The sequence below is a fragment of the Rhinatrema bivittatum genome, chromosome 4 (assembly GCF_901001135.1).
Source record: "Rhinatrema bivittatum chromosome 4, aRhiBiv1.1, whole genome shotgun sequence".
Classification (NCBI taxonomy): Eukaryota; Metazoa; Chordata; class Amphibia; order Gymnophiona; family Rhinatrematidae; genus Rhinatrema; species Rhinatrema bivittatum.
Genome location: NC_042618.1, coordinates 434,261,555 through 434,285,390, shown reverse-complemented (window position 1 = coordinate 434,285,390; position 23,836 = coordinate 434,261,555). Strand labels below are relative to the sequence as shown.

General features: G+C 44.2%; 1 protein-coding gene across 6 annotated transcripts in view; it reads left to right on the top strand.

The window, feature by feature from the left end:
* GLT8D2 (glycosyltransferase 8 domain containing 2) overlaps window positions 1–23,836 on the top strand; it is an 81,736-nt gene that overhangs the window by 6,647 nt on the left and 51,253 nt on the right. For 4 of the 6 annotated variants that reach the window (XM_029601504.1, XM_029601506.1, XM_029601503.1 and 1 more), the window contains 2 exons: window positions 7,675–7,767; window positions 9,552–9,732. In XM_029601504.1, coding sequence (XP_029457364.1) covers window positions 7,675–7,767; window positions 9,552–9,732 — 274 coding nt within the window. The remainder of the gene's footprint in view (window positions 1–7,674; window positions 7,768–9,551; window positions 9,733–23,836) is intronic. The other 2 variants (XM_029601509.1, XM_029601508.1) reach the window with 2 other exon arrangements.

Sequence of the window (23,836 nt, the reverse complement as noted above, 5' to 3'; positions counted from 1 at the left end):
TTCCGCTTTTTGCACTTTTTCAGCACTTCAAAGTGGATTACATTCAGGTCTGTAGGTATTTCCCTATCCCCAGAAGGCTTACAGTCTAAGTTTGTACCTGAGGCAGTAGAGGGTAAAGTGACTTGCCCAAGGTCACAAGGAATGACTGTTGCGCTCTGGGGTGGACCCTTGTCCTGGAGCAGTGGAGAACGGCTTCCTGGTAGGGACCAGGAAGCACTTGCCCCCAGGGGGCGGAGCACTGGAGGAGACAAAGGCTAGGATGAGCTTCACCACTGGAAGCCCGCGGTCCCCCTGGGTGGAGCCCGAAGGGACCTGGGCCGCTTGGACTTAGGTGGGCCTCGCAGGGTCTCCTGGAGAGGTAGTAGACAGGCGTGCCCACAGACAACAAGGGAGCATGGTCGGACTCGAGGCTGTAGATCTGATGGAGCAAGGAAGACCAGAACAGCGTAGGCGATGACAAGGCAAGGGACAGAGCCAGAATCAGGAGGCGTGGTCAATCAGGCAGAGGTCAGAATCCGGGAGACAGTCCGAGGAGTAGTCAACGAGGCAGAGGTCAGGTTCCGGAGGTCAGATGAGGTCACAAGGCAGGCAGAAGTCAGGAGGCAGGCAGCAGACAGAGAGGGCAAGGAACAGGCCGAGGTCAGTACCAGAGAGAGACAGTCCGAGGATACTACCTGGGAGACGGATGGACAGACGGAACAGAGGGATGCTGGAACAGTAGGATGAAGCAACAAGACTGGAACAAGGCTTAGAACACAGTGACAATCTAGCAACAAAGCCAACCCGATTGCCAAGGCAAGGAAGTGCAAGCAGCGACTTCCTTAAGTAATTCCTTCAATCAGGGTGCGCCGTGGAGCTAGGACCCACCCCTAGCCCTACAAGAGGCCAGGCGGTCTGCGCACACGTGCATGCGTAGGGGTGTGGCCAATGCCACAGAAGACGCCAAACTCCGGCGAGAGGCCTGGTGCTCAGTGGAAGGCCCAGCAACCACCGCCGCGGGACGCCGAGGCCTGGAAGAGCTCGCGGCTGCCACTGGGGAGGCCAACCCGGGACCTGCAGAGGAGCCAGAGAGGTGAGCAGGCCCATTCGCGGACCGGACATGGACGGGGGGGCGCAACAAATCACTGGTTCTGTATTAAATAAAGTGTGTGCATGTGGTCCCCTGCTGCCTTATTAAAGCAGGTCTACCTTCATAAGCATCACTAAGCATCACTGAGCTTTGATTAAATCCAACTGGGACTGCCCCAGTGGGGTTGCGAGGACCAGGATGAATTAGCCGGAGTGGATCCCCTTACCCCATGAGATTGAAGAATGGGGGTGGGGGAGTAATTCTGACCATGTGCTGATATAGCTTCTGCCTCATCACTGACATCTGGCCTATCAGCACTCTCGGGAATGGGAAGTGATGTCAAAGAGCCAGGGGTAGAGCTACCATAGCAGTTCAGTTGCTCCAGTTCCTCCCAAAGGATGGCCCTGCATCCAGCCATCTTTGTTATCAGAGGACTGCTTCTTTCTAAAGTGAACAATTGTGTTAGATAATGGTATGCCCCTAGAACATCCCTGAAGTGAGACCTTCATGTGGTAGGTCCAGGGTTGTAAGTGAATATGCAAGAAACATCTAGAATATTCCCAGAGGAAGCAGTACAAGAGGGAGCCTGTAGAACGAGAGGGAGAGAAAAATCAGTATGGAGTAGGTTGCTGCTGATTGACTACCTGGCAGAGCTGCCAGAGGCTCATGATGCTCCTTGGGAAGTAACTCTGTGCCTTCGAAAGCATATTGCATGTTTACAGCTAAGAGACGTGACTATAGAGACCTGGAACTTTGGGAATGCAGCAGTAGCCAGGGTGTGAACCAAAAAAATCTTGAGGGTGAAAGGGGTGTGAGTGAAACATGCGAACAGCTCCTGGAAAATTCCACTGCTGATTTTGGTGTGGCGAGGAGGGAGGGGGTGACAGTAACACCCCTATGTCAGTCAGGAATTAAGGGTGGAGAGGTTTTCTTGGGAATACTGTGACACAGTTGCAAGGAGAGTGAACTTTTTATTTCGTAAATAAAGACAGCCAGGAACAGTACCACTGTCTAGTTCACTTTTCGAGAAAATCTAGTTACTTGTAACAATGGTATATTCTAAAACCATTAATGATACAGTTCATGCGTCTGCTGAGAGTGAGTTCTCTAGCTGGTGTTAAAGGAGGATGCGCTGCCTGAGCTCTGCTAACATCATACTGACCTAATGCATCCTGCCCCTCGGAGAGCCTGTATTAGTTCTAGGGATGTTATGTGACAATAATCTCCACTGGATCTCTCCTACGTTTGAGATCGTCAGACTGCTTATAGCAAGTACCATGTTTTAAATCAACCTCTTAATGAGGAATCTCAGTAAATAAGGACAGAATGCAGAGCTCCAGTACAGCTTAAGCACTGGGGTTAAATACCATCTAACCAGGGTATCGCCTGTAAAGAATTTTTCAATGGATGGCCTGTTAAGTTTTCCCTGCTGTCACTGTGTGATTGTTATGTTTGATTTTTGGACAACAAACAAGATGGCGTGACGGACATGGGTAATGTTAAGCGTACGCGTGTATTTGAAGTGTGCAGTTTATAGTGAAAGGGAGACCATTTGAACATAAGAAATTGCCATGCTGGGTCAAACCAAGGGTCCTTCAAGCCCAGCATCCTGTTTCCAACAGAGGCCAAACCAGGCCACAAGAACCTGGCAATTACCCAAACACTAAGAAGATCCCATGCTACTGATGCAATTAATAGCAGTGGCTATTCCATAAGTAAACTTGATTAATAGCCGTTAATGGACTTCTCCAAGAACTTATCCAAACCTTTTTTGAACCCAGCAACACTAACTGCACTAACCACATCCTCTGGCAACAAATTCCAGAGCTTTATTGTGCGTTGAGTGAAAAAGAATGTTCTCCAATTAGTCTTAAATGTGCTACTTGCTAACTTCATGGAATGCCCCCTAGTCCTTTTATTATTCGAAAGTGTAAATAACCGATTCACATCTACTCGTTCAAGACCTCTCATGATCTTAAGACCTCTATCATATCCCCCTTCAGCCGTCTCTTCTCCAAGCTGAACAGCCCTAACCTCTTCAGCCTTTCCTCATAGGGAGCTGTTCCATCCCCTTTATCATTTTGGTTGCCCTTCTCTGTACCTTCTCCATCGCAACTATATCTTTTTTGAGATGTGGCGACCAGAATTATCACAGAATTCAAGGTACGGTCTCACCATGAAGCAATATAGAGGCATTATGAAATTTTCCATTTTATTAACCTTTCCCTTCCTAATAATTCCTAACATTCGGTTTGCTTTTTTGACTGCTGCAGCACACTGAACCGACGATTTTAAAGTATTATCCACTATGATGCCTAGATCTTTTTCCTGGGTGGTAGCTTCTAATATGAACCTAACATCGTGTAACTACAGCAAGGGTTATTTTTCCCTATATGCAACACCTTGCACTTGTCCACATTAAATTTCATCTGCCATTTGGATGCAGTCCAGTCTTGCAAGGTCCTCCTGTAATGTATCACAATCTGCTTGTGATTTAACTACTCTGAAGAATTTTGTATCATCCGCAAATTTGATAACCTCACTCGTCGTATTCCGTTCCAGATCATTTATATATATATTGAAAAGCACCAGGCCAAGTACAGATCCCTGAGGCACTCCACTGTTTACCCTTTTCCACTGAGAAAATTGATCATTTAATACTACTCTCTGTTTCCTGTCTTTTAACCAGTTTGTAATCCACGAAAGGACATCGCCTCCTATCCCATGACTTTTTAGTTTTCTTAGAAGCCTCTCATGAGGGACTTTGTCAAACGCCTTCTTAAAATCCAAATACACTACATCTACCGGTTTACCTTTATCCACATGTTTATTAACCCCTTCAAAAAAATGAAGCAGATTTGTTAGGCAAGACTTCCCATGGGTAATTCCATGTTGACTGTGTTCCATTAAACCATGTCTTTCTATATGCTCTACGATTTTGATCTTGAGAATAGTTTCCACTATTTTTCCCGGCACTGAAGTCAGGCTCACTGGTCTATAGTTACACGGATTGCCCCTGGAGCCTTTATTAAATATTGGGGTTACATTGGCCACCCTCCAGTCTTCAGGTACAATGGATGATTTTAATGATATGTTACAAATTTTAACTAATAGATCATAAATTTCATTTTTTAGTTCTTTAGTACCCTAGGATGCATACCATCCGGTCCAGGTGATTTGCTACTCTTTAGTTTGTCATTCTGGCCTACTACATCTTCCAGGTTCACAGTGATTTTGTTCAGTTCGTCTGACTCATCACCTCTGAAAACCATCACGCGCACCGCCGGGAGAGCGGGCGTTCGTTTGCTCTCCCGCGGACTTTACTGAATCGGCCTGTTTGTTAGGGCCTGCAGCATCCACTCTTTGAATATTGCGCGTGATGCAGTATTCAAATTAGGTGGCGCGGTAGAAACGGGGAAAAGGAGGCGCTAGGGACACTAGCACGTCCATAGCGCCTCCTTTTAGCCCGGAGCGGCGGCTGTCAGCAGGTTTGACAGCTGACGCTCAATTTTGCCGGTGTCAGTTCTCAAACCCGCTGACAGCCACAGGCTTGGAAACCGGACGCTGGCAAAATCGAGCGTCCGGTTTTCGGCCCGACAGCCGCGGGCCGAATTCAAATTTTTTTTTTTTACTTTTTTTACTCTTCGGGACCTCCGACTTAATATCGCCATGATATTAAGTCGGAGAGTGCACAGAAAAGCAGTTTTTACTGCTTTTCTGTGCACTTTCCCAGTGCCCGAAGAAATTAGCGCCGACCTTTGGGTCGGCACTAATTTCTGAAAGTAAAATGTGTGGCTTGGCTGCACATTTTACTTTCTGTATCCCGCGCGCATACCTAATAGGGCCTTCAACATGCATTTGCATGTTGAGGGCGCTATTAGGTGCCGTGGGTTGGACCCGCGTTTTCCTCCCCTTACTGAATAAGGGGTAAGGGAAAACACGCGTCCAATAGCAGGCTAACAGTGCGCTCCGACGGAGCGAACTGTACTGTATCGGCCTAAAAGATAGATGCTCAGGACATTGCTGCTTCCTGAGGAATGCAGATTTTGCCTATTTTCTTGCTGCCTGAGGTTCACTTTAGCAGTGATTTAATTCTTAAAGAACTCTCATAGCCTTTGTAAGGAGCATGTCCTTCTCTTTATCTCATCTTTACAATGCTCAGAAGCTTTAGTCCTTTACAGAATGACTTTATTTTTGCCACATTCTTTTCTTTCTTCTTAGTTTTATTTTTTTATTGAGGTGTCTTTAGTCATGCTTCTCTAAATCCAGAAGGCACCATTAGATAGAGTTGCCCCAGACAGGACACAGTTTTGTTTAAGTGGAGCATGAAAGGCTCATGGAGCCATCAGTTATTTAGGAAAACAACATTGACACAGCACACTGAAAGCAAAACGGTGCAAGGTGTAAGCAGAGATGCTAACTTCTCTGAGATTTGTCTCAAACGTTCTGTGGAATATTAGGTGAAGGCTGCAGATATTAACCAACGTTTACTATGTACATTAGCACCCACCCAGGTGGGAGCTGCTGCAGCATTTGGCCGGCTGCAGAAAGGCCCCGTGACTGGCCGCACGTGCCCTGCGAATGCCTCAGATGCCAACATGGCTGGGATACCGCATTACTGCTGTTGCCCTGGGCCTCCTTGGGTGCGCGTGTGGCCCACTGCATCCTAAAGGCCCCACGGCGGGAAACCCTTCTGCCAGCACTCACTGATGACATCACACAGTTGGAAACTTAAATCCCAGCCCTGCTACGAGCAGGCGCCTCATCAACGGGTCCTCCTGGTCTTGCAGTGTGTGTTGCTTGCTGTCTCCGTGCCTTGCCTTGTTGTTGCCTTGCAGTTTCTTTGCCTTGCCCTGTTTGTTCCTGTTGTGTCTTGGTCTCTTGTGCCAAATTTTTGTCTTGTCTGTCCTGACTTCTGGTTCTGACCCTAGCCTTGGACTCTGACTATGTTTCTGCATCGCTGCCTGCCCCGACCTCTGCCTGGACCTTGACACCGCTTACTTGCTGCCTGCCCTGACCTTGGCCTGCTTCTTGACTTCGTCTGACTGTTCCTTAGAGGAGCCTCACCTAAGCCCTGCCAGCCTCTGGAACCCAAGGGCTCAGCCTGCGGGGAATGGGGCTGGAATAGGTGAAGCCCTAGATCTAGTCCTTGTAAGAGTGTGTCCACCTGCTCTTGGCGTGGGCCTAATAGATTTGCCTGCTTGGCTGCGTCAGACATGCCACAGCCAAAGGGCTCGCATCCATGACAGCTGCACAGCCAGAAAAGATAAAGAAGCTGTGACTAGCACAGGATCTGAACATTTCCATAAAAATAGAGCATCTCCTGCTGCATACCTAACAAGTTCATTCCATGATGTCTATGGAGTCTCTTATTATTTCCTGTTTGTGTTTGAATGTAGAGAATTGTGCATGTACAATATTGCAAAGGGAATGAATGTAAAAAGGATTTGAGGAGCTTGTCTTTCCCCTTCATCCCTCATTAATACCTGACATGTACTGAGACAAAGCCGGGAAGTTTCTTTTAAAGATTTTTCACCAACCTTTATGAAAAGTGGAAGTCCATGGCAGAGTTCATGCAGACCTTTCACTTTGATTTGTGTGGGTGAATTTCTGAGAACCAAGTACAAAATTCTGTGAAATTTGTGCTCAGGTTTGTAAACGCAAGTTTGAAATAATTAGTCCAGCTATAGTCAGTAACATGTTCTGTTTGAGGATGACCTAGGATAGAGGGCTGATGTTTCATGACTGAGAGAATTATAGAAAGCACTGTCACATCACAGTGTTTGTCGGTTTTGTGGATTGTTTCCTTTCTCAATGCATCTTCCATTCTTGGTATTTTCTACCTTTTCCAAACTACCTAGTGCATCCAAACAGTTTGTATTTCCAGTGTTTCTGTAGCTGATCATGGGAGCAATCTAAAAATTGCTACAATATGTGCCATTGAATTATCAATAGGTTCTATCCACGATAAGTGCACTTAATCTGGGTAAAGGAACATTTAAAAATGCTATGATAGTATGTAACATTTACATTTCCCTTTGAAAATTACCCTGAATTTGTCTAAACCAGTGGTCCCCAACCCTGTCCTGGGGGCCCACCAGCCAGTAGGGTTTTCAGGATATCCACAATGAATATGCATGAGAGAAAATTTGCATGCACTGCCTCCATAACATGCAAATTTTCTCTCATGCATATTCATTGTAGATATCTTGAAAACCCGACTGGCTGGTGGGCCCCCAGGACAGGGTTGGGGACCACTGGTCTAAACAGTATGAAGTGATGAAAACTGGTTTGAATTATTTTTTGGCTAGTGCATGAATTATTTTATGGTTAATGCTAATGTTCTTCAAAGATTTAATTGAACTACAAAATTAATTAAAAAATAACTGTAAACAAAAAGAAAATGATGTGAGCAAATGAAAGATCTACACAGCGTGTGTGGATTTTATCTGCATATTTCTAGGCTGTGAAATTTTTCCTTTAAAGTAATTAACTAGATTGGGCAGCGACTGATAAGAACTAAAATCTAAGGGTTCCTTTAACAGATGAACTGCTAGATCTTATTTTTATTCTGCTTTTAAACTGGCTGTCCTTTCTTATTTTAGTTAATCAGATTTTGCTGTTTCTTCTTCTCTTGACTGTGATTGTAATTTGGTACAAGAACATTCACAAGAAATCCACGCTGCAGGATGAACCAGGTAAGCAGGTGCTAGGGAAATTAATAGAAATATACAGCAGAATAGCTAAGAGAGCTCCCTGGTCCTTGAAAGGTTACAGTGCAACTTGCGCTTTGTTTATTGCATTGCTTGGGTTCCATGGTGATAGCCATATTTAAGGGTAGTGCCGCAACTCTTTGTTCAGTTTATGGAAATTTGGATTGATCAGTGCCAATCTTAAAATGTGCTTCAGTTGCCTACTTTGGATGGCATGGAATTCTTTACCTAGGAAATAACGGATTGCATTTATACAGGTGTTTTGCCTTCTTTCCTTGATGACCCCAAAGATATAATTAAAAGTATCTCAACGTGGGTAATTTTAAAGAAGGTTGGAAGTCTCCGGTCATCAAACCTCAGCGCCCAAGGTGCACATGTACCGGGTCCCAAAGGGAGCTGCAGTCTCTGGCGAAAGGACCGGTCGCTGCAACTGAGGAAGGAAGGGAAGATAACAATTAGTTAAAAAACCCTGAGAGAAAACTAATAGTTTAAAAACTTGTTCCATTTTGTTTGTTGTGTTCAAACAATTGCACTGCGACTAAGGAAGAGACAAGGCTGGGATGGAATGAGCAAAGTGTGTGTGTGAGACAAGTGGCAGGATGTGTGACAATATTAGTGCGTATAAGACCTGATGATGAGCCTGATCTCTGTTCTGTGCATGCAAAAAAAAAACAAACAAAAAAAAATCACCATAGGGCAGAGTCAAATGAACCCCGAGCTTGCCATTTTTCCACCACAACTTGCCAAATCTATACAGAACTCAGGAAGATTTGCATCTGAATGCGGCAGATGTGGGAGAGGATGCAGTCAGAATGAGGAAGTGTGATTCTTAGTGGAAGTACCTGTGTGGGCAGCTGCTAATGGAGACATTTGGAATGTATGGATGAGAGAGAGAACATGCACTTGATTGCGCTGTGGGTTTCTTTTCTTATGTACTTGGTGGTGGCTGCAGCACTGCTGCCTAGTGTACAAATCATTTACCTGAGCCGGCAGCAGAGCTTAGCCTCCTCTTGTTGCATCTTTTCGTAACTTTCACCACATCTTAATTGCTGCTGCTTTAAAAAAAGGAGGCAAAACTGAACCAAATCTCAGCTTAAACCAGAAGCAGTCCTGCATATAAATCTGTAGTGTGCTTGTCATTAGATGGGATTTCCATACCCCAAAGTGCTGCGCCTGTAGCACATTCCTGTAAAAGCAAAGAAATTAAATTTCGGATGCATTTATTTATTTATGACTCTTATATACCGATATTCTTCTAACAAGTTACAAATCACTTCGGTTTACATTATAACAATAACCTGTGCAAAAGAATGCATTACATTAAAAGAAGGATGAGCAAACTTGGATCCAAGTAACATGGTTTAACGTGGGGGTTTAACATGGGGATAACTGGAAGAGAACGTCTGCATAAAGAACAGAAAGCTAGAGATGTTGTTCTAGTGGCGAGCAGCATAACTGACTCTGAGGTATAAAAAGACTCTACTGTTCGTCTGAGCAAGGGAAGGCTTGGGTGAACAGCCAGGTTTTGAGTCTTTTTTTAAAATGTAATCGTGCATCTTTCGAGCCGGAGATCTGGCGGGAGAGAGTTCCATTGAGTTGGTCCAGATGTGGAAAGCGCTCTCTTTCTTACTGATGTTTTGATGAGGGGGGCATGGAGGGTGTCGCTGTACGCTGATTTGTACACCTCGTTTGAGTTCTGATGTTGTTAATTACCGGAACTGGTGCACAGCTATATATGCAATTCCTTATATTTATTTCTACTTCTTGAGGGGATTTGCCAGAGGATTATGACAATGGTGCAGATGTGGAAGAAGAAATACCTGTTATCATTTGTGCGCCTGCAGGCAGAATGGGAGGCACAATAGCAGCAATCAATAGTATCTACAGCAACACAGATGCCAATGTGCTATTCTACATCGTTGCACTAAAGAACTCTCTGATGCATATCAGGTAAGATGAAAGGGAGAAGGAGAAGGAGCTTAAAAGGGCCTGAGGGGAACCTGGAAGGTGTGAAGGAATCTTAAGGGGGAAGGTGGGGGAGAGAGGAACTTGAAAGGAGGACATGGGGGTATTTGAAATTGGAGAGAAGTGAGGAATCATGTAAGGAGGTGAGGAGAGAAGAAACTGAAAGGAAGAGGATAGATGGAGGGGGAGAGACGGGGAAGGGGAGCAAGAGAATTAAACTGGTGGTGGACAGAAGAGAAAGGGGCCGTGTTTTATGCGCATAAGACATGATTTGTGCTTGGTAAAGGGGGAATATCAAATGTTTATAAATAAAATGAATGTCGAATTCAGAGCCACCTTACCACAAACTCTGAGTCAGCTCCATAGACTAACACTAGCCCCAGAAACTGTTATTTCACCTCTGATAAGGAGTTAAATTCCCAGTGTTAAGATAACATGAGTTAAATCTATCACCTCTCTATCGGGCCGATACAGTGCGTCCCTAGCACCTCTTTTCGGACAGGAGTGGCGGCTGTCAGCGGGTTTGACAGCCGACGCTCAATTTTGCCGGCATCAGTTCTCAAGCCCGCTGACAGCCACAGGTTCAGAAACCGGATGCCAGCAAAATTGAGCATCCGGTTTTCAACTCACGAGCTGCGGGCCTATTTCAATTTTTTTTTTCTTTTTTTCTTTTTTTACTTTTTTTAACTTTCGGGACCTTCGACTTAATATCGCCATGATATTAAGTCGGAGGGTGCACAGAAAAGCAGTTTTTACTGTTTTTCTGTGCACTTACCCGGTGCCGGCAGAAATTAACGCCTACCTTTGGGTAGGCGCTAATTTCTTAAAGTAAGATGTGCGCCTTGGCTGCACATTTTACTTACTGAATTGCGCGGGAATACCTAATAGGGCCATCAACATGCATTTGCATGTTGCGGGCGCTATTAGGTTCGGGGGGGGGGGGGGTTGGACGCGCGTTTTCGACGCGCTATTACCCCTTACTGAATAAGGGGTAAAGCTAGCGCGTCCAAAACGCACGTCCAATCGCAGGTTAACAGTGCAGTCCAGCATAGTTTTACTCAGGTCTGTGTACACATTTTTTGTGTGCTGATCTCCTTGTTGCATCAGAATTAAATGGTACCACTTCCTCCATCTCTGTCACTCTTCCAAGTCCCAGCTGTATCCCCATTAACTTTTCATGCTCTTTTGTGTTCAGAGCACGATTTGTGTGCATAAAAGTTGTATTCATAAGTGTGCACATAAAGCATGAGTTAAGTGCACAACGTGGATTTAGGCTTGGGTAATGTAAAGCAACTGCCTCTGGCACCAAATTTTTATAGGCACCAAAATGTCAACACTGATGCTTAAATCCAAGCCTGCTGCCAAATACTACTTTTGCAACAACAGTAGCAGCAAGTGGCGCCAGGAAATTCAATAGGAGGCCTCCTGCAACCCTCGCGCGCTGATCAGTTCTGTGGTGCCCCTCCTCTTGCTTGGGTTTCCATGGTAACAGGAAGCCTGTGTGGGAGGAGGGGACATGGCACAGCAGACCTGGTCAGCGTGCAAGAGCTACAGGAGGTCCCGTAGTGAATTTTCTGGCTCTACTTGGTGCTGCTGTTACTGCAGGCAGGGTACTGTGACATAGAGGTGAGGGGGGACGATGTAAGAGGGAAGTATTTGAGCAGGAGTAATCAGGGTGAGAAAGGGAGGAATCAATAAAACCCACCCTATTGCCTATTGGTGCAGGCAATTTAAATCTGGCCCTGGTTAGAAGCACAAAAGCTATGCTTTTAGAAGTGGGGAGCACAACATGAGTTAGGAGCAGAACTTGTGTGCTCCCAACTCATGTTATGCTCCTAACTTCTAGGAACATAACTTTTGCGCTAATTCAAATTTTATACACATAACTTTTGGGGAGCACAACTTTATGCGCACAAATGTTCTGAATACAACAATGTGCTTATGCACATAAATTATGGTTTATGCACAGGAAACACAATTTGTGCGCATAACCTACCTTTTCTCAATTTGGCCCTAATGTAATAAGATATGAGAAAAAATATGCACTGAACTTTGCTGTACATTTTATTTTTCTGTCAATAAGCAGACTGGATTAGCCATTACTTGTGGGTGATGTCATCCATTGGCACCAATCGGACTAATTTCTTCAAGCTTGAAGAGCTTTGAGCTCTACTGAGCATGTGCAAGAGTTCCCATGTGGGTAATGCCTTGTGAGTCTCCTCCTCAATTATTTTTTGTCTGAGCTTAGCACGGATGTGAACTCTGTCTCGCCTATATTTTTTCTGTAAAAATCCTTAAAATATTCTCAATTTGATATTTTTACTTCAGTTTTGTTCCTATTAAGTTGCCTCACTGTCTCGGCAGCCCCACAGCAGCACTCTTCAGTGCTACCCAAAAAACACAAAAACATAACAGTGAAGCATGGCCTTCTCTTTCACCATGTCCAGTCAGAAGAAGAAATCAACTATAGTGAGCAGTTTCAAAAGTTTGTATCTGTGGGACGATTATGTCTCTTGCTGACCACACAAATTGTATTATCGATACCATGGCCCAGAACATGACCAGAAAAATTCCTATGCCTATGGATGAATATCCCCCTGCTCACAGAGGTCCAGGGTGCTTTGCATCGAGGTAATGCATAAATCTCTCTGGCGTTGCAGTAGTTCCTTGTCCCACAGTGTACCTCATCTGCTTCACCGGGAAAGAAAATGAGCAGGAGTTCCTAAAAAACTCCCCCATCTGCTGAGGCCGAAGCCATGGGGTCAAGTTCCATCATCTGCCCTGCATCGAAGACAAAGTGCCAGCACTCACTGGAGGAGCCATTGCAACCTGTGTCAAAGAAGAATAAACATTCTAAGCGGGGTGCATCAGCACCAGCATAATCGACACGGCCACCATTCGCATCATTGGTGCAAAAAGCATCGGTGATGCATGGGGCATCGACTTGCCCGAAACATCTTTAACCAATGCCATCTATGCACAGCATATCAAGGCACTTGACACAGGATGCAGTAAGGCACTCAACGCATGGAACTCTGATGCACGATGCACAACACACTCGATGTAAGATGCACTGATGCACTTGATACACGACGCACCAACACATTTGATGCACAACACACTGATATATTTGACGCACAATGCACAGATTTACTTGACAGACGATGTACTGTGCACTTGAGGCTTATTGCTCCAACGCAACACAATGCTAAGGTCTCCATACATACTGACACTTCTGCCCTGTGGTCACAAGCTACTCAGGCTCCTATTTCACATGATCCTGCAATGCACAGTGCAAGTACCCATGATGCAGCTCTGATGCACAATATCATCAGCCACTGAGTTCCTCAATGTGTGTCTCTTAAAGTCCATCGAAGCATACCAAAACTTCCAAGATGTCCAAACACTTTACCCCATAAAACAATCAGTATATTCACTTCAGACTTCAATTTTTTAAGCTGCTTTGCCAGCACAGCTCTTCACAGCCCATCCTAGATCTGCAGAAGAAGGGGGTTAAGTAACTTCTGCTGCCACCAATAACCAAGGAACGTATCCCACTTCAACTAGTAGTGGAAGGACTTTGCTTGGAGACTACAAAACCAGTGACCTCTATAGTACTACTCACTTCTAACAGGCTGCCCAACCTCATTCAGGAGCCTATCCAGGTTTTGGAAGAAGATGTTCCACTACCTATGCCAGGCCAGAAGACACATCAGTCGCTCGACCAAATTGCAGACTTGGTGAGGAGTTTCTTTATCTCTCTGGCCAAGGAGACAGAATGAATGTTGCAGTCTTTCTTTTCTACTATCGCTATGGCAATACCACAGACCGGAGTCCCCATATCACCTATAGAGGTGAACTCACCAGAACCTTGCTCAGAAGTTCTTCATTGTCCATTGCAGCAGATTCTAGCAGATCAAAAGTGTTACACCAGGCTGCTTCTCTTCAGAGTCAACTGGAAGTCCCTCCTAGTTCACTCTCTTTGTCACTTAAATTCTGCATAAGCGACCCAATACCATTAGGCTCGGTTGAAGATTCTACTAGCATACCCTCCGACCCCCTTCCAGATCCTCTGGACCACACCTCACCATCAGAGGGTCTTACCTATTCTAAATTTGTGGAAAAGATGGGTACTACACCGGGCGTCCATGGCAAGGACCCCTGCTCCTTGGGCTTCTTCAAATACTGGACACTCCAGCTGAAGCAGCAATTCTTCCAGTTAACAACATAATTAAAGGCTGATGCAATATCAGGCACTAAGGTCAGCGCACTGCTGGATGCGAGTTTTGGATGCATTATACCTTGCCCCCATGCAATACTGGGATTAGCGCATCCAAAACACGTGTCCAAACCAGTGTGTAGCTAATAGCGCTCGTCACATGTAAATGCACGTTGATGAGGCTATTAGCTAGAACACCCGATATAAAAAGTTACCATGTGCTGGACGCGCGTGTTTTTATGCTCAAAAATTAACACTAGCCCCGGAGCTGGTGTTGTTTTGAGGCTTCCGATGTCTTGCACAGAAAACCAGAAAATACTGCATTTCTGTGCTTTTCTGTGGTTCCTTTGATTTAATATTGTCGCGATACTAAGCAAGAAGAACCACAGAAGCAGCAAAAAAACAAAAGACTTTAAAATGGTCAGGTTAGGAAATGAGATGCTCAATTTACGAGCGTCCATTTGCCTAAACTGAGGCTGTGCACAGGTTAGGAAAACTGATGCTTGTAAAATCAAGCATCTGTTTCCCTAACCTGCACACAGCCACATCTCCTGGGCACTCGATGCAATGGACACGCTAGGGACACACAATTTATCCCTAGCACATTGTTTTAGCACAGCGGCTTATTTTCCTATTGCATTGGGCGTCCAGGAGGGGTGATTGTGCATGTTAAAAAAAGTGTGTCCAGTTTGGACAAACGTTTTAGCATGTTGGCATTGCACAGCCTGCTAATGTTTATGAATGAGAATGTGGGAAACTCCTATTTCAGAATTTCTGCTCTACTAAGTGACAGGTAAAGTTTGGTGTCCCACAGGGATCAGCACTATCACGTTTGCTTTTTAATGTTTACTTAGCATCATTAGGTAAGTTGATTAGATCGTTTGGTTTTGTTTCATATATATATGTGGATGATATACAGAGTTTGGTCACATTAAATTGGAAGTAAGAGGTTAAGCTGCATAAATTTAGAGATTGTATGGACGCTGTGAGAAACTGGTTGAGAAGGAATGGTCTTGTACTAAAAGAAACTGAAGGATTACAGATGGGATCTAGTTTGGAGAAATGCTGTCTTGATATTGGGGATGAAAAACTGTCAGTGTGTGAAGCTGTGAAATCGTTAGGAGTCTATTTAGATGGCTCATGGATTTGGAAGAGACAGATTTCAAGGGTGATTCGATCTGCTTATGGCTGCTTAAGACTGATATGTCAACTCAGACAATTTTTTAACTTTAAGGCATTTAAAAATGGCTGTGTGTGCTCTGATGATATCAGTTCCGGTTTACTGAATTGCTATCTATTGGAGTTTACCAGATTTGATGATTTGATGTTTGCAAGTATTCCAGAACATGGCTGCCAGGGTCATTATGGGACGGTCCAGAAGATCAACAGCAGCTCCTCTATTATTGAAATTACATTGGCTTCCTATTAGAGTGCATTGCAAATTTAAGATCTTGGTATTGGCCTTTAAGATTATGAGGGTAAACTGTCCTCCTCACATGATATTTTATTTATTTATTTAAGCAATTCTTATATACCGTTACACAGAACACAAGGTTCTATCTTTACGGTTTACATAATATAAACTATTATATAACAGTTGGAAAACAGACTAAATACAATAAAAAACTTCAATAAAAATAATAAGATAGCTAAAATCTACTTGTAAAATAAAAACTAAAATAACATAAGTATAGTTAAGAAGATAGAAAATAGGATCATCTGATGGACTACTGACTTATCCTGAGTATTAATTCCATATTTATTTTATTTTATTTATTTAAAATTTTTATATACCGGCATTCATGTTGCAAACACATCATGCCGGTTTACATATAACAGGGGTGTACAGTGAACAATTCAATAACCTATTTGTGTAGAAGGAAGCAGTTACAAATAACAAGGTAATAGAACTGGGAGGAGAGAAGAAAAGGGAGAGAATAACATTAGGTATAGGTATTTACATTAGTAATAACATTTTTACATGTGGAAGTGGTAGAATCTGGCTGAATAGCACCATGTTTTCAAGTCTTTCTTAAATTTCTTCAGGTTATCCTGTATTCTAAGTTCCAGTGGCAAATTATTACAGAGTTTCGGCCCTGCTATTGATAAAACGTTTGTTTTGGAATTACTCAGCTAGACTGTCACAATCACAATATCAGCATCAGTTACAGCTTCTGTTGGTAAAGTGTATCAATAAATTAGCCTTCAAAATAGAGCATTTTCCATGGCAGTACTGAAATTATGGAATGAATTACCATTAAGTGCCAGGGAACAGAAAAATCTGATGCACATTCAGAAGAAGTTAAACACATGGCTGATCACATCAGAAGTTTGTGGAGGTATCAGTAATTGATGATATTAGAAGTTTGCATAGGCACTAATAGCTAACAGGTCAATTTTAAAATGAGCGTGCGTGCGCCCAAACACACACGTATCGGCTTGCGAGCGAGAATATGCTAGAATTTTTAATCATGCACACACTTATGCATGCATGTTTTAAAATGCACCAACTACGCGTATGCGCCTAATTTTAAGAGGTTACTCAAGCACAGCTAGAGCGCATGTTTCTTCAAAAGGAGCATGTCGGCTTTTACATGTCTATGACAGTGAATTTTAAAACATGCTCGCACAAGGACTAGGGGGGCATTCCATGAAGTTAGCAAGTAGCACATTTAAGACTAATTGGAGAAAATTCTTTTTCACTCAACACTCAACTCGCTGAACGACCTCCTGCAGTCGATCTCCTGCCGGCGCCATTTTCCGTACGAAAACGATTCGCGGCGGGAAATCGCTCCCTGACCCCCGCTGGACCTCCAGGAACTTTTGGCCAGCTTGGGAGGGGCCTCCTGACCCCCACAAGACTTGCCAAAAGTCCAGCGGGGGTCCGGAAGGACCTCCTGCCGTCCAATCGTGTTCGTCTATGGCCGCCGCCATTTTTCGGCGCCATTTTGGAAAATGGCGCCGGCTGAAGACAACAAGATTCAGTAGCAGGAGCCCGTTCCGGACCGCTGCCGTTCCGGACCGCCGCTGGACCCGCAGGTTATTTAAGTCATTTGGGGGGGGGTTCGGGAGGGTGGGGGATTTAATTTAAAGGGTCGGGGGTGGGTTTTAGGGGGTTTTAGTGTGCCGGCTCACGATTCTAACGATTTATAACGATAAATCGTTAGAATCTCTATTGTATTGTGTTCCATAACGGTTTAAGACGATATTAAAATTATCGGACGATAATTTTAATCGTCCTAAAACGATTCACATCCCTACTATCTAATGTATGTGCACTGCAGGTTTCGTATTTAAATTTCTGAGTTACAACTATAGGTCTTGGCCCCGTCCTGGCATGCCCATTCCCCGCCCCTTTTCCTCCTCCTTATTCCTCATGCATGCAAGGGGGCATACACGCGTGTTTTGCGGCTTTTTAAAATCCACGTTGCTCGCAACCAGCCCACATACACGCATATGTAGCCATTTTTGCGCAAGCAACACTTTAAAAATCAACCTGCAAGTTATTAGAACTTAGCTTAAAAATTAGGAGGGCTGAAGGCAGTGAAGGGGAAGGAGGGCTGTATATAGGTAAGATTAAGATTTGGTCGTATCAAAGGGCTGTATTGTTTTATTTATTATAACTTTTTAGAGGGTTTTTTAGATTTTATTTTATTTTTAATATATATATTGTATTGTGATATGTATATGTAAATTGCTTTGAGCGATTGTTTTACATTTGGAAAGTGATTCATAAATTTTATTAAATAAATACAATTTCAGTTACTCCTATAGCCAGAAAGTTAAACCTTAAAGTCAGAGTCTAGCACTCACCAGGATTTGGTGTCGTCCAGCTGCCTCACCAGTCTGTATTAGTTGAATTTGCTATGAAGAGCATAGTAACATAGTAATGATGGCAGAAATGGTCCATCCAGTCTGCCCAGCAAGCTTCTTTTGATAGTATCTGCCACTCCGTACAGGATACTCCCATGTTTCTCTTAAGGGTAATAACCCCCAAGCCTTATGATAAAAGTAGTAATATTTACAATCAAAGCCAATCCACTCTCAAACCCATAACAAATTACTACTAGCAACATTTTTACTGGATGAGGAGCTTTCCTGATAATTCAGACAATCCTGCTTGACATTCTTTGCTTTGGGACTTTGCTGTAGAAGCCATCCTGTGCTTTTTCCCTTATGTCTGTGTGTCAGTACCCCATACTGTAAAAGTCAGGACCTATGTTGGTTGTTGTCTGTATCCAATTCCACCTCCCCCCCCACCATCGAAGCAAGGAGCGATGTTGCAGTTGTGTCAAAAGTATCAAGGGTATTGGTTGGTAGTAATCCCATACCTTCTATTAAGGGTGGTGACTGCTGTTCTGTGCCTATGCACCCTCTTCTTCATATCCGTCCTCTAACCTGTAAGAATCCAGAGTGTTTATTCCATGCCCCTTTGAATTTGTTGACCGTATTCTTCTTCACTACTTCCTCTGGAAGAAGACATGGATTCAATCAAATTCTTCTCCTGGAAAAGATCACAGACTTCTAGATAACTTTGAAAAGAAAATCATTTCCAAAGTGCAATGATTTCTGCTCGCATTACCATCTACTAATTCTACATGTATGTTCATGAATACATTCAAAAGTTGAAACCTTTCTTACCTACCATGCACCAAGGCAATTACCATCCACAACCACACCTGGATGTGAAAGAAGGCATCTGCCATTTACTTCGATCAGTATATAAGTATTGATTCTATTTCACGTACCTGCTTCACCTCTACTGGGACTAGATCTATTGTATGGCTTTGAGCAAGTAACTTCTGTGAAGATATCCATGAAAAATTGGCAGCCTTTGCCTGCTTAAGGGACAATCTTTTAGGTAAAAAGCTCCATGAAATGGTCACTCAGATTAAGGACTAGAAGGTGGCAGTGCAGTCACTCTTGATGGCTCCTGAACAGCCCTCCACAGCACAACGTCACTTCTATTCATACAAATGACCATACTTCCATAGGAGGCCTTACTGATCTTTTCAATAGTATCACCTATCACCCCTTCCAGTCAAGTATCAACGGCCATGAACAATCCGTTTTCAACTCTCCCAGCAGGGGGAAGAATCCAACATTTCATGGAGAAGTGGCATCAGATCACCAAGGACACATAGGTCCTCCAAATTGTGCAGTCTGAGTACTGGTTGTGTTTTTCCAGCCTCCATCCCTTCTAGTCCTGTCCTTGTCCTGTCCTTGTCTAGTCCTTTCCGTATTTATTTATAAATACTTATATTCCGCTAATATCAAATTTGTGTCCTTGTCTTACCCTGCCCAGTCCACTCCCTGTATGCTATCACAGACCTTGCCCTTGCTCTGGTCTAAGCCAGATTCCAGCTTTGTCTCCTGCCCTGCCTGTATCCAGCTCCCAGCCTGTACCATGTTCCAGCTCCCAGCCTGTACCATGTTCCAGCTCCCAGCCTGTATGTGTTCTAGTTTCCAGCTTGTGATGTATTTCTTCCAGCCACCAGAACCCAAGGGCTCAATCTGCAGGGAAGGTGGTTGATATAGGCAGAAGACCCAGACTGGCCCTGCCCCTGAGTCTGGCTCTACCCCTGCTGGGGGAAATCCCAGCCCAGTCTGCCTGCCTCATGTCATTAACCACACAAGTGGTCTCTACAGCAATCAGTGAACGACAAACTTCAGCTTATAATGTCTACCACTGGTGGAGTTGTTCGCATCACAGCATAATATAAAATTAAATCAATTTTGCTCAATTCTACCAAGTGATCACAGGCTGGTTCAAGATATTTTCTCTCTCTCGATTGGGGACAAAGCCTCATGTACCTTTTTCACCATTACTGCTTATCACCAGAACAATGCAGAAAGTTCTTCAGGACTACTCTTATCTACTCCTTATAGCCCCAGTATGGCTCAGACAGATCTAGTATGCATATCTCATACAACTTTCTAGCATTTCTCCCATACTTCTAGGAACAAACCCTACACTGTTGATACAGGAAAATGGGACATTGTACCTGTTACCTTGAGCGCGCGGGCCGCGGCGAGGCAGCGCGTTGGTGGGCACGTTCGGGCTCCGGGGACCAGCAGGGCGGTTCCGGCGGCATCGGCAGCGCGTTCTAGGGAGGATCGCGGCGGGTCCTACCAGCGGGCGGATCGGCGTCTTCACGCGGCTCGGAGCACCAATTACCGCGGGACTCGAGCGTTGGCTCCGCCCCCTTGACGTCAGACGCCAGCAGAGGCTCCTTTGCGCGGGAGAATTGACTATTTAAGGGAGCTGCTTCCCCAACTCGCTGCTTCGGCCACGATTGTTCTGTGGAGCTTTCGCCTGGGGATTTTGCCTTCGTTGCCTGTTGCCTGCCTTTGGATTACCTGCTGTCTTGGTTCCTGATTGTCTGCCGCCTGCCCCGACCCGGATTGAATATTGGACTTCGTTGCCTGCTGCCTGCCTTTGGATTACCTGCTGTCTTGGTTCCTGATTGTCTGCCGCCTGCCCCGACCCGGATTGAATATTGGACTTCGTTGCCTGCTGCCTGCCTTTGGATTACCTGCTGTCTTGGTTCCTGATTGTCTGCCGCCTGCCCTGACCCGGATTGAATATTGGACTTCGTTGCCTGCTGCCTGCCTTTGGATTACCTGCTGTCTTGGTTCCTGATTGTCTGCCGCCTGCCCCGACCCGGATTGAGTATTGGACTTCGTTGCCTGCTGCCTGCCTTTGGATTACCTGCTGTCTTGGTTCCTGATTGTCTGCCGCCTGCCCCGACCCGGATTGAATATTGGACTTCGTTGCCTGCTGCCTGCCTTTGGATTACCTGCTGTCTTGGTTCCTGATTGTCTGCCGCCTGCCCCGACCCGGATTGAATATTGGACTTCGTTGCCTGCTGCCTGCCTTTGGATTATCTGCTGTCTTGGTTCCTGAGTGTCTGCTGCCTGCCCCGACCCGGACTGAGTATTGGATTCGTTGCCGGCTGCCTGCCCTGACTCGGACTGTCTTTGGAGCTTCTCGTCACTAGGTAAGCGGTCTAACCGGTGGTTCCACAACTATCAGCCAGGGGGCCTAACAGTACCATTCCAACCTTTCAGCCCTCAATCGCACATCTTGGATGTTGAGGACTCAGTGATCGAAGATCTTCACTTACCTACAGAAATTGTGGATATTCTATTCTCTTCCAGAAAACCTTAAACTAGGAGAAATTTTACCTTCAAATGGCACAGGTACTCCAAATGGTGTCATCAAAACACTTTGGACCTATTTTCTTTTGAGCCTAAGCATCTGCTGAAATACTTGTTCCACTTTTCTGACTCAGGTCTTGCCACCTCTTCACTTCAGCATTATTGCAGCTTACCATACTCAAATAGACAGCAAACCAATCTCTACCCATCTATTAATATCTAATTTCATAAAAGGTCTATGGCATTTCAAACCCCAGTACAAAAACCACCTGTTTGATGGGACCTGAATATAGTCTTTTCCCAACTAATGAAGCCTCCTTTTGAGCCATTGGAGTCAGCTTCTCTAAGGTTGTGTTCCTCATTGCAGTGACTTCAGCTAGGAGTGTCAGGGAACTCCAAGCTCTAATCTACCATCCTCCATATTTGCAATTCTTCCACAACAGGCTGGTCTACTGTACTCAGCCGAAAAGTCTCCCAAAGGTTGCCTTGGCTTTTCATATCAATCAATCCATTATATTGGTTGCCTTCTTTCCTCGACTTCATGCACATGAGGGTGAAAAAGCCCTACATACTTTGTTTCTTGTAATATGCTAAGGCCCTTTTGCAGTCCAAACTCAGCCACAATGTAAAACCTCCCAACTATTCGTCTCATGCAATCCCAATCGCATAGGAGTAATGGTTGCCAAGGGTACCTTGTCCAACTGGCTGGCTGAGTGCATTAACGGCTATTAATCAAGTTTACTTAGGGAATAGCCACTGCTATTAATTGCATCAGTAGCATGGGATCTTCTTAGTGTTTGGGTAATTGCCAGGTTTTTGTGGCCTGGTTTGGCCTCTGTTGGAAACAAGATGCTGGGCTTGATGGACCCTTGGTCTGACCCAGCATGGCAATTTCTTATGTTCTTATTCTTCAATGCTACACCGTAGCAGAGAAGGGTGACCAAAATGATAAAGGGGATAGAATGGCTCCCCTATGAGGAAAGGCTAAAGAGGTTAGAGCTGTTCAGCTTGGAGAAGAGACGGCTGAGGGGGGATATGATAGAGGCCTATACAATCATGAGAGGTCTAGAATGGGTAAATGGAAATTGGTTATTTACTCTTTCGGATAATAGAAGGACTAGGAGGCACTCCATGAAGTTAGCAAGTAGCACATTTAAAACAAACTGGAGAAAATTATTTTTCACTCAACGCACAATTAAGCTCTGGAATTTGTTGCCAGAGGATGTGGTTAGGGCAGTTAGTGTAGCTGAATTTTTAAAAAAGGTTTGAATAAGCTCCTGGAGGAGAAGTCCATTAACTGCTATTAATCAAGTTGACTTAGGGAATAGCCACTGCTATTATTGGCATTAGTAGCATGGGATCTACTTAATATTTGGGTACTTGCCAGGTACTTGTAACCTGGATTGGTACTGTTGGAAACAGGATGCTGGACTTGATGGACCTTCGATCTGACCCAGTATGGCAATTTCTTATGTTCTTATGTAGGACTGCAAATCACAGACTCTGTGAAGGCTTATCAGGTGAGATCTTTGGCTGTTTTCCATTGTGCATATTTGAAAAATGCAAATGGAAGATATCTGCAAAGCTGCAATTTGATCTTCCATTGATACCTTTACATCCCACTACTATCTTTATAACCTCTTAAAGACAGACTAAATTTGGACAAGCAGTTTTGTAAAGTCTGGTCTCACTGAAGTCCACTCTCCATTGTAGTAAGCAGAGTTGCTTATTAAGTAAACATGCCGCTGCAGTCCTCAACTTGGGATTCCCTTCATGTAATGGCTAATTCAGCCTGCTTATTGACAGAAAAAGTAAGTTTGCTTGCTGCAAACAGTGTTTTTCATAGACAGCAGGATGAATTAGCCATGGAATATCATCCCTGGAGAGTAGACTACATAGCTCTGGTATAGACTGAGGAGACTCACTAGGCAATTCCTATTCGGGAACGCCAACACATACTAGAGCGCAAAGCTTTACTAGCTTGGAGAAATTAATCTGTTCAGTGCTGCCAGATGACATCACCCACGTGTAATGACTAATTCATCCTGTTATCTATGGAAAACACCATTTACAGTAAACAAACTTGCTGTACTTCTGTGCTAAAAAAAAGAGTTAACTCTCAATGCAGTAAGCTTATGGAATGTTAATGCACTGGGAGTTTAAAAAAATGCTCACCTGAAAATGTATACATAAAGGTACACTTAGCTCGTATAAAACATAAGACCCATTGGACAATGTTTTCTAGATGTTCCATCAGTTTGAACAATGCGACTCGCAGAATACCGAGAGAAAACCTTTGCTGTCTCAGGCCCTCAGCTATGGAATTCCCTGCCTGACCAGCTCAGGAAGGTGGTTAACTTTATCACTTTCAAAAAATAGTTTAAATCAATTCTCTTCAAGGATGCTTTTAACTTATAACCTCGAATATGCATTGCTTTTATGTTTTTGTATATGTTTTGCTATAAGCCACCCGGAACATTAGATGGTGCAGCATATAAATATATAAGATTAAATTAAATATATGCACAGAAAACATGTTAAGCAGGATCAAACAGGCTTGTGCAAAGAGAAATAAAAGGAAGTAGTGCAACATAACAAAAGACGGAATGTAAATAAGCCAAAGAATGTCTCCTGGTTCCTTACACACCTGTATATCTGCAATGAATATGAAAATATTTATGCAGGTTTCAACTGAGATTTGAAACATGT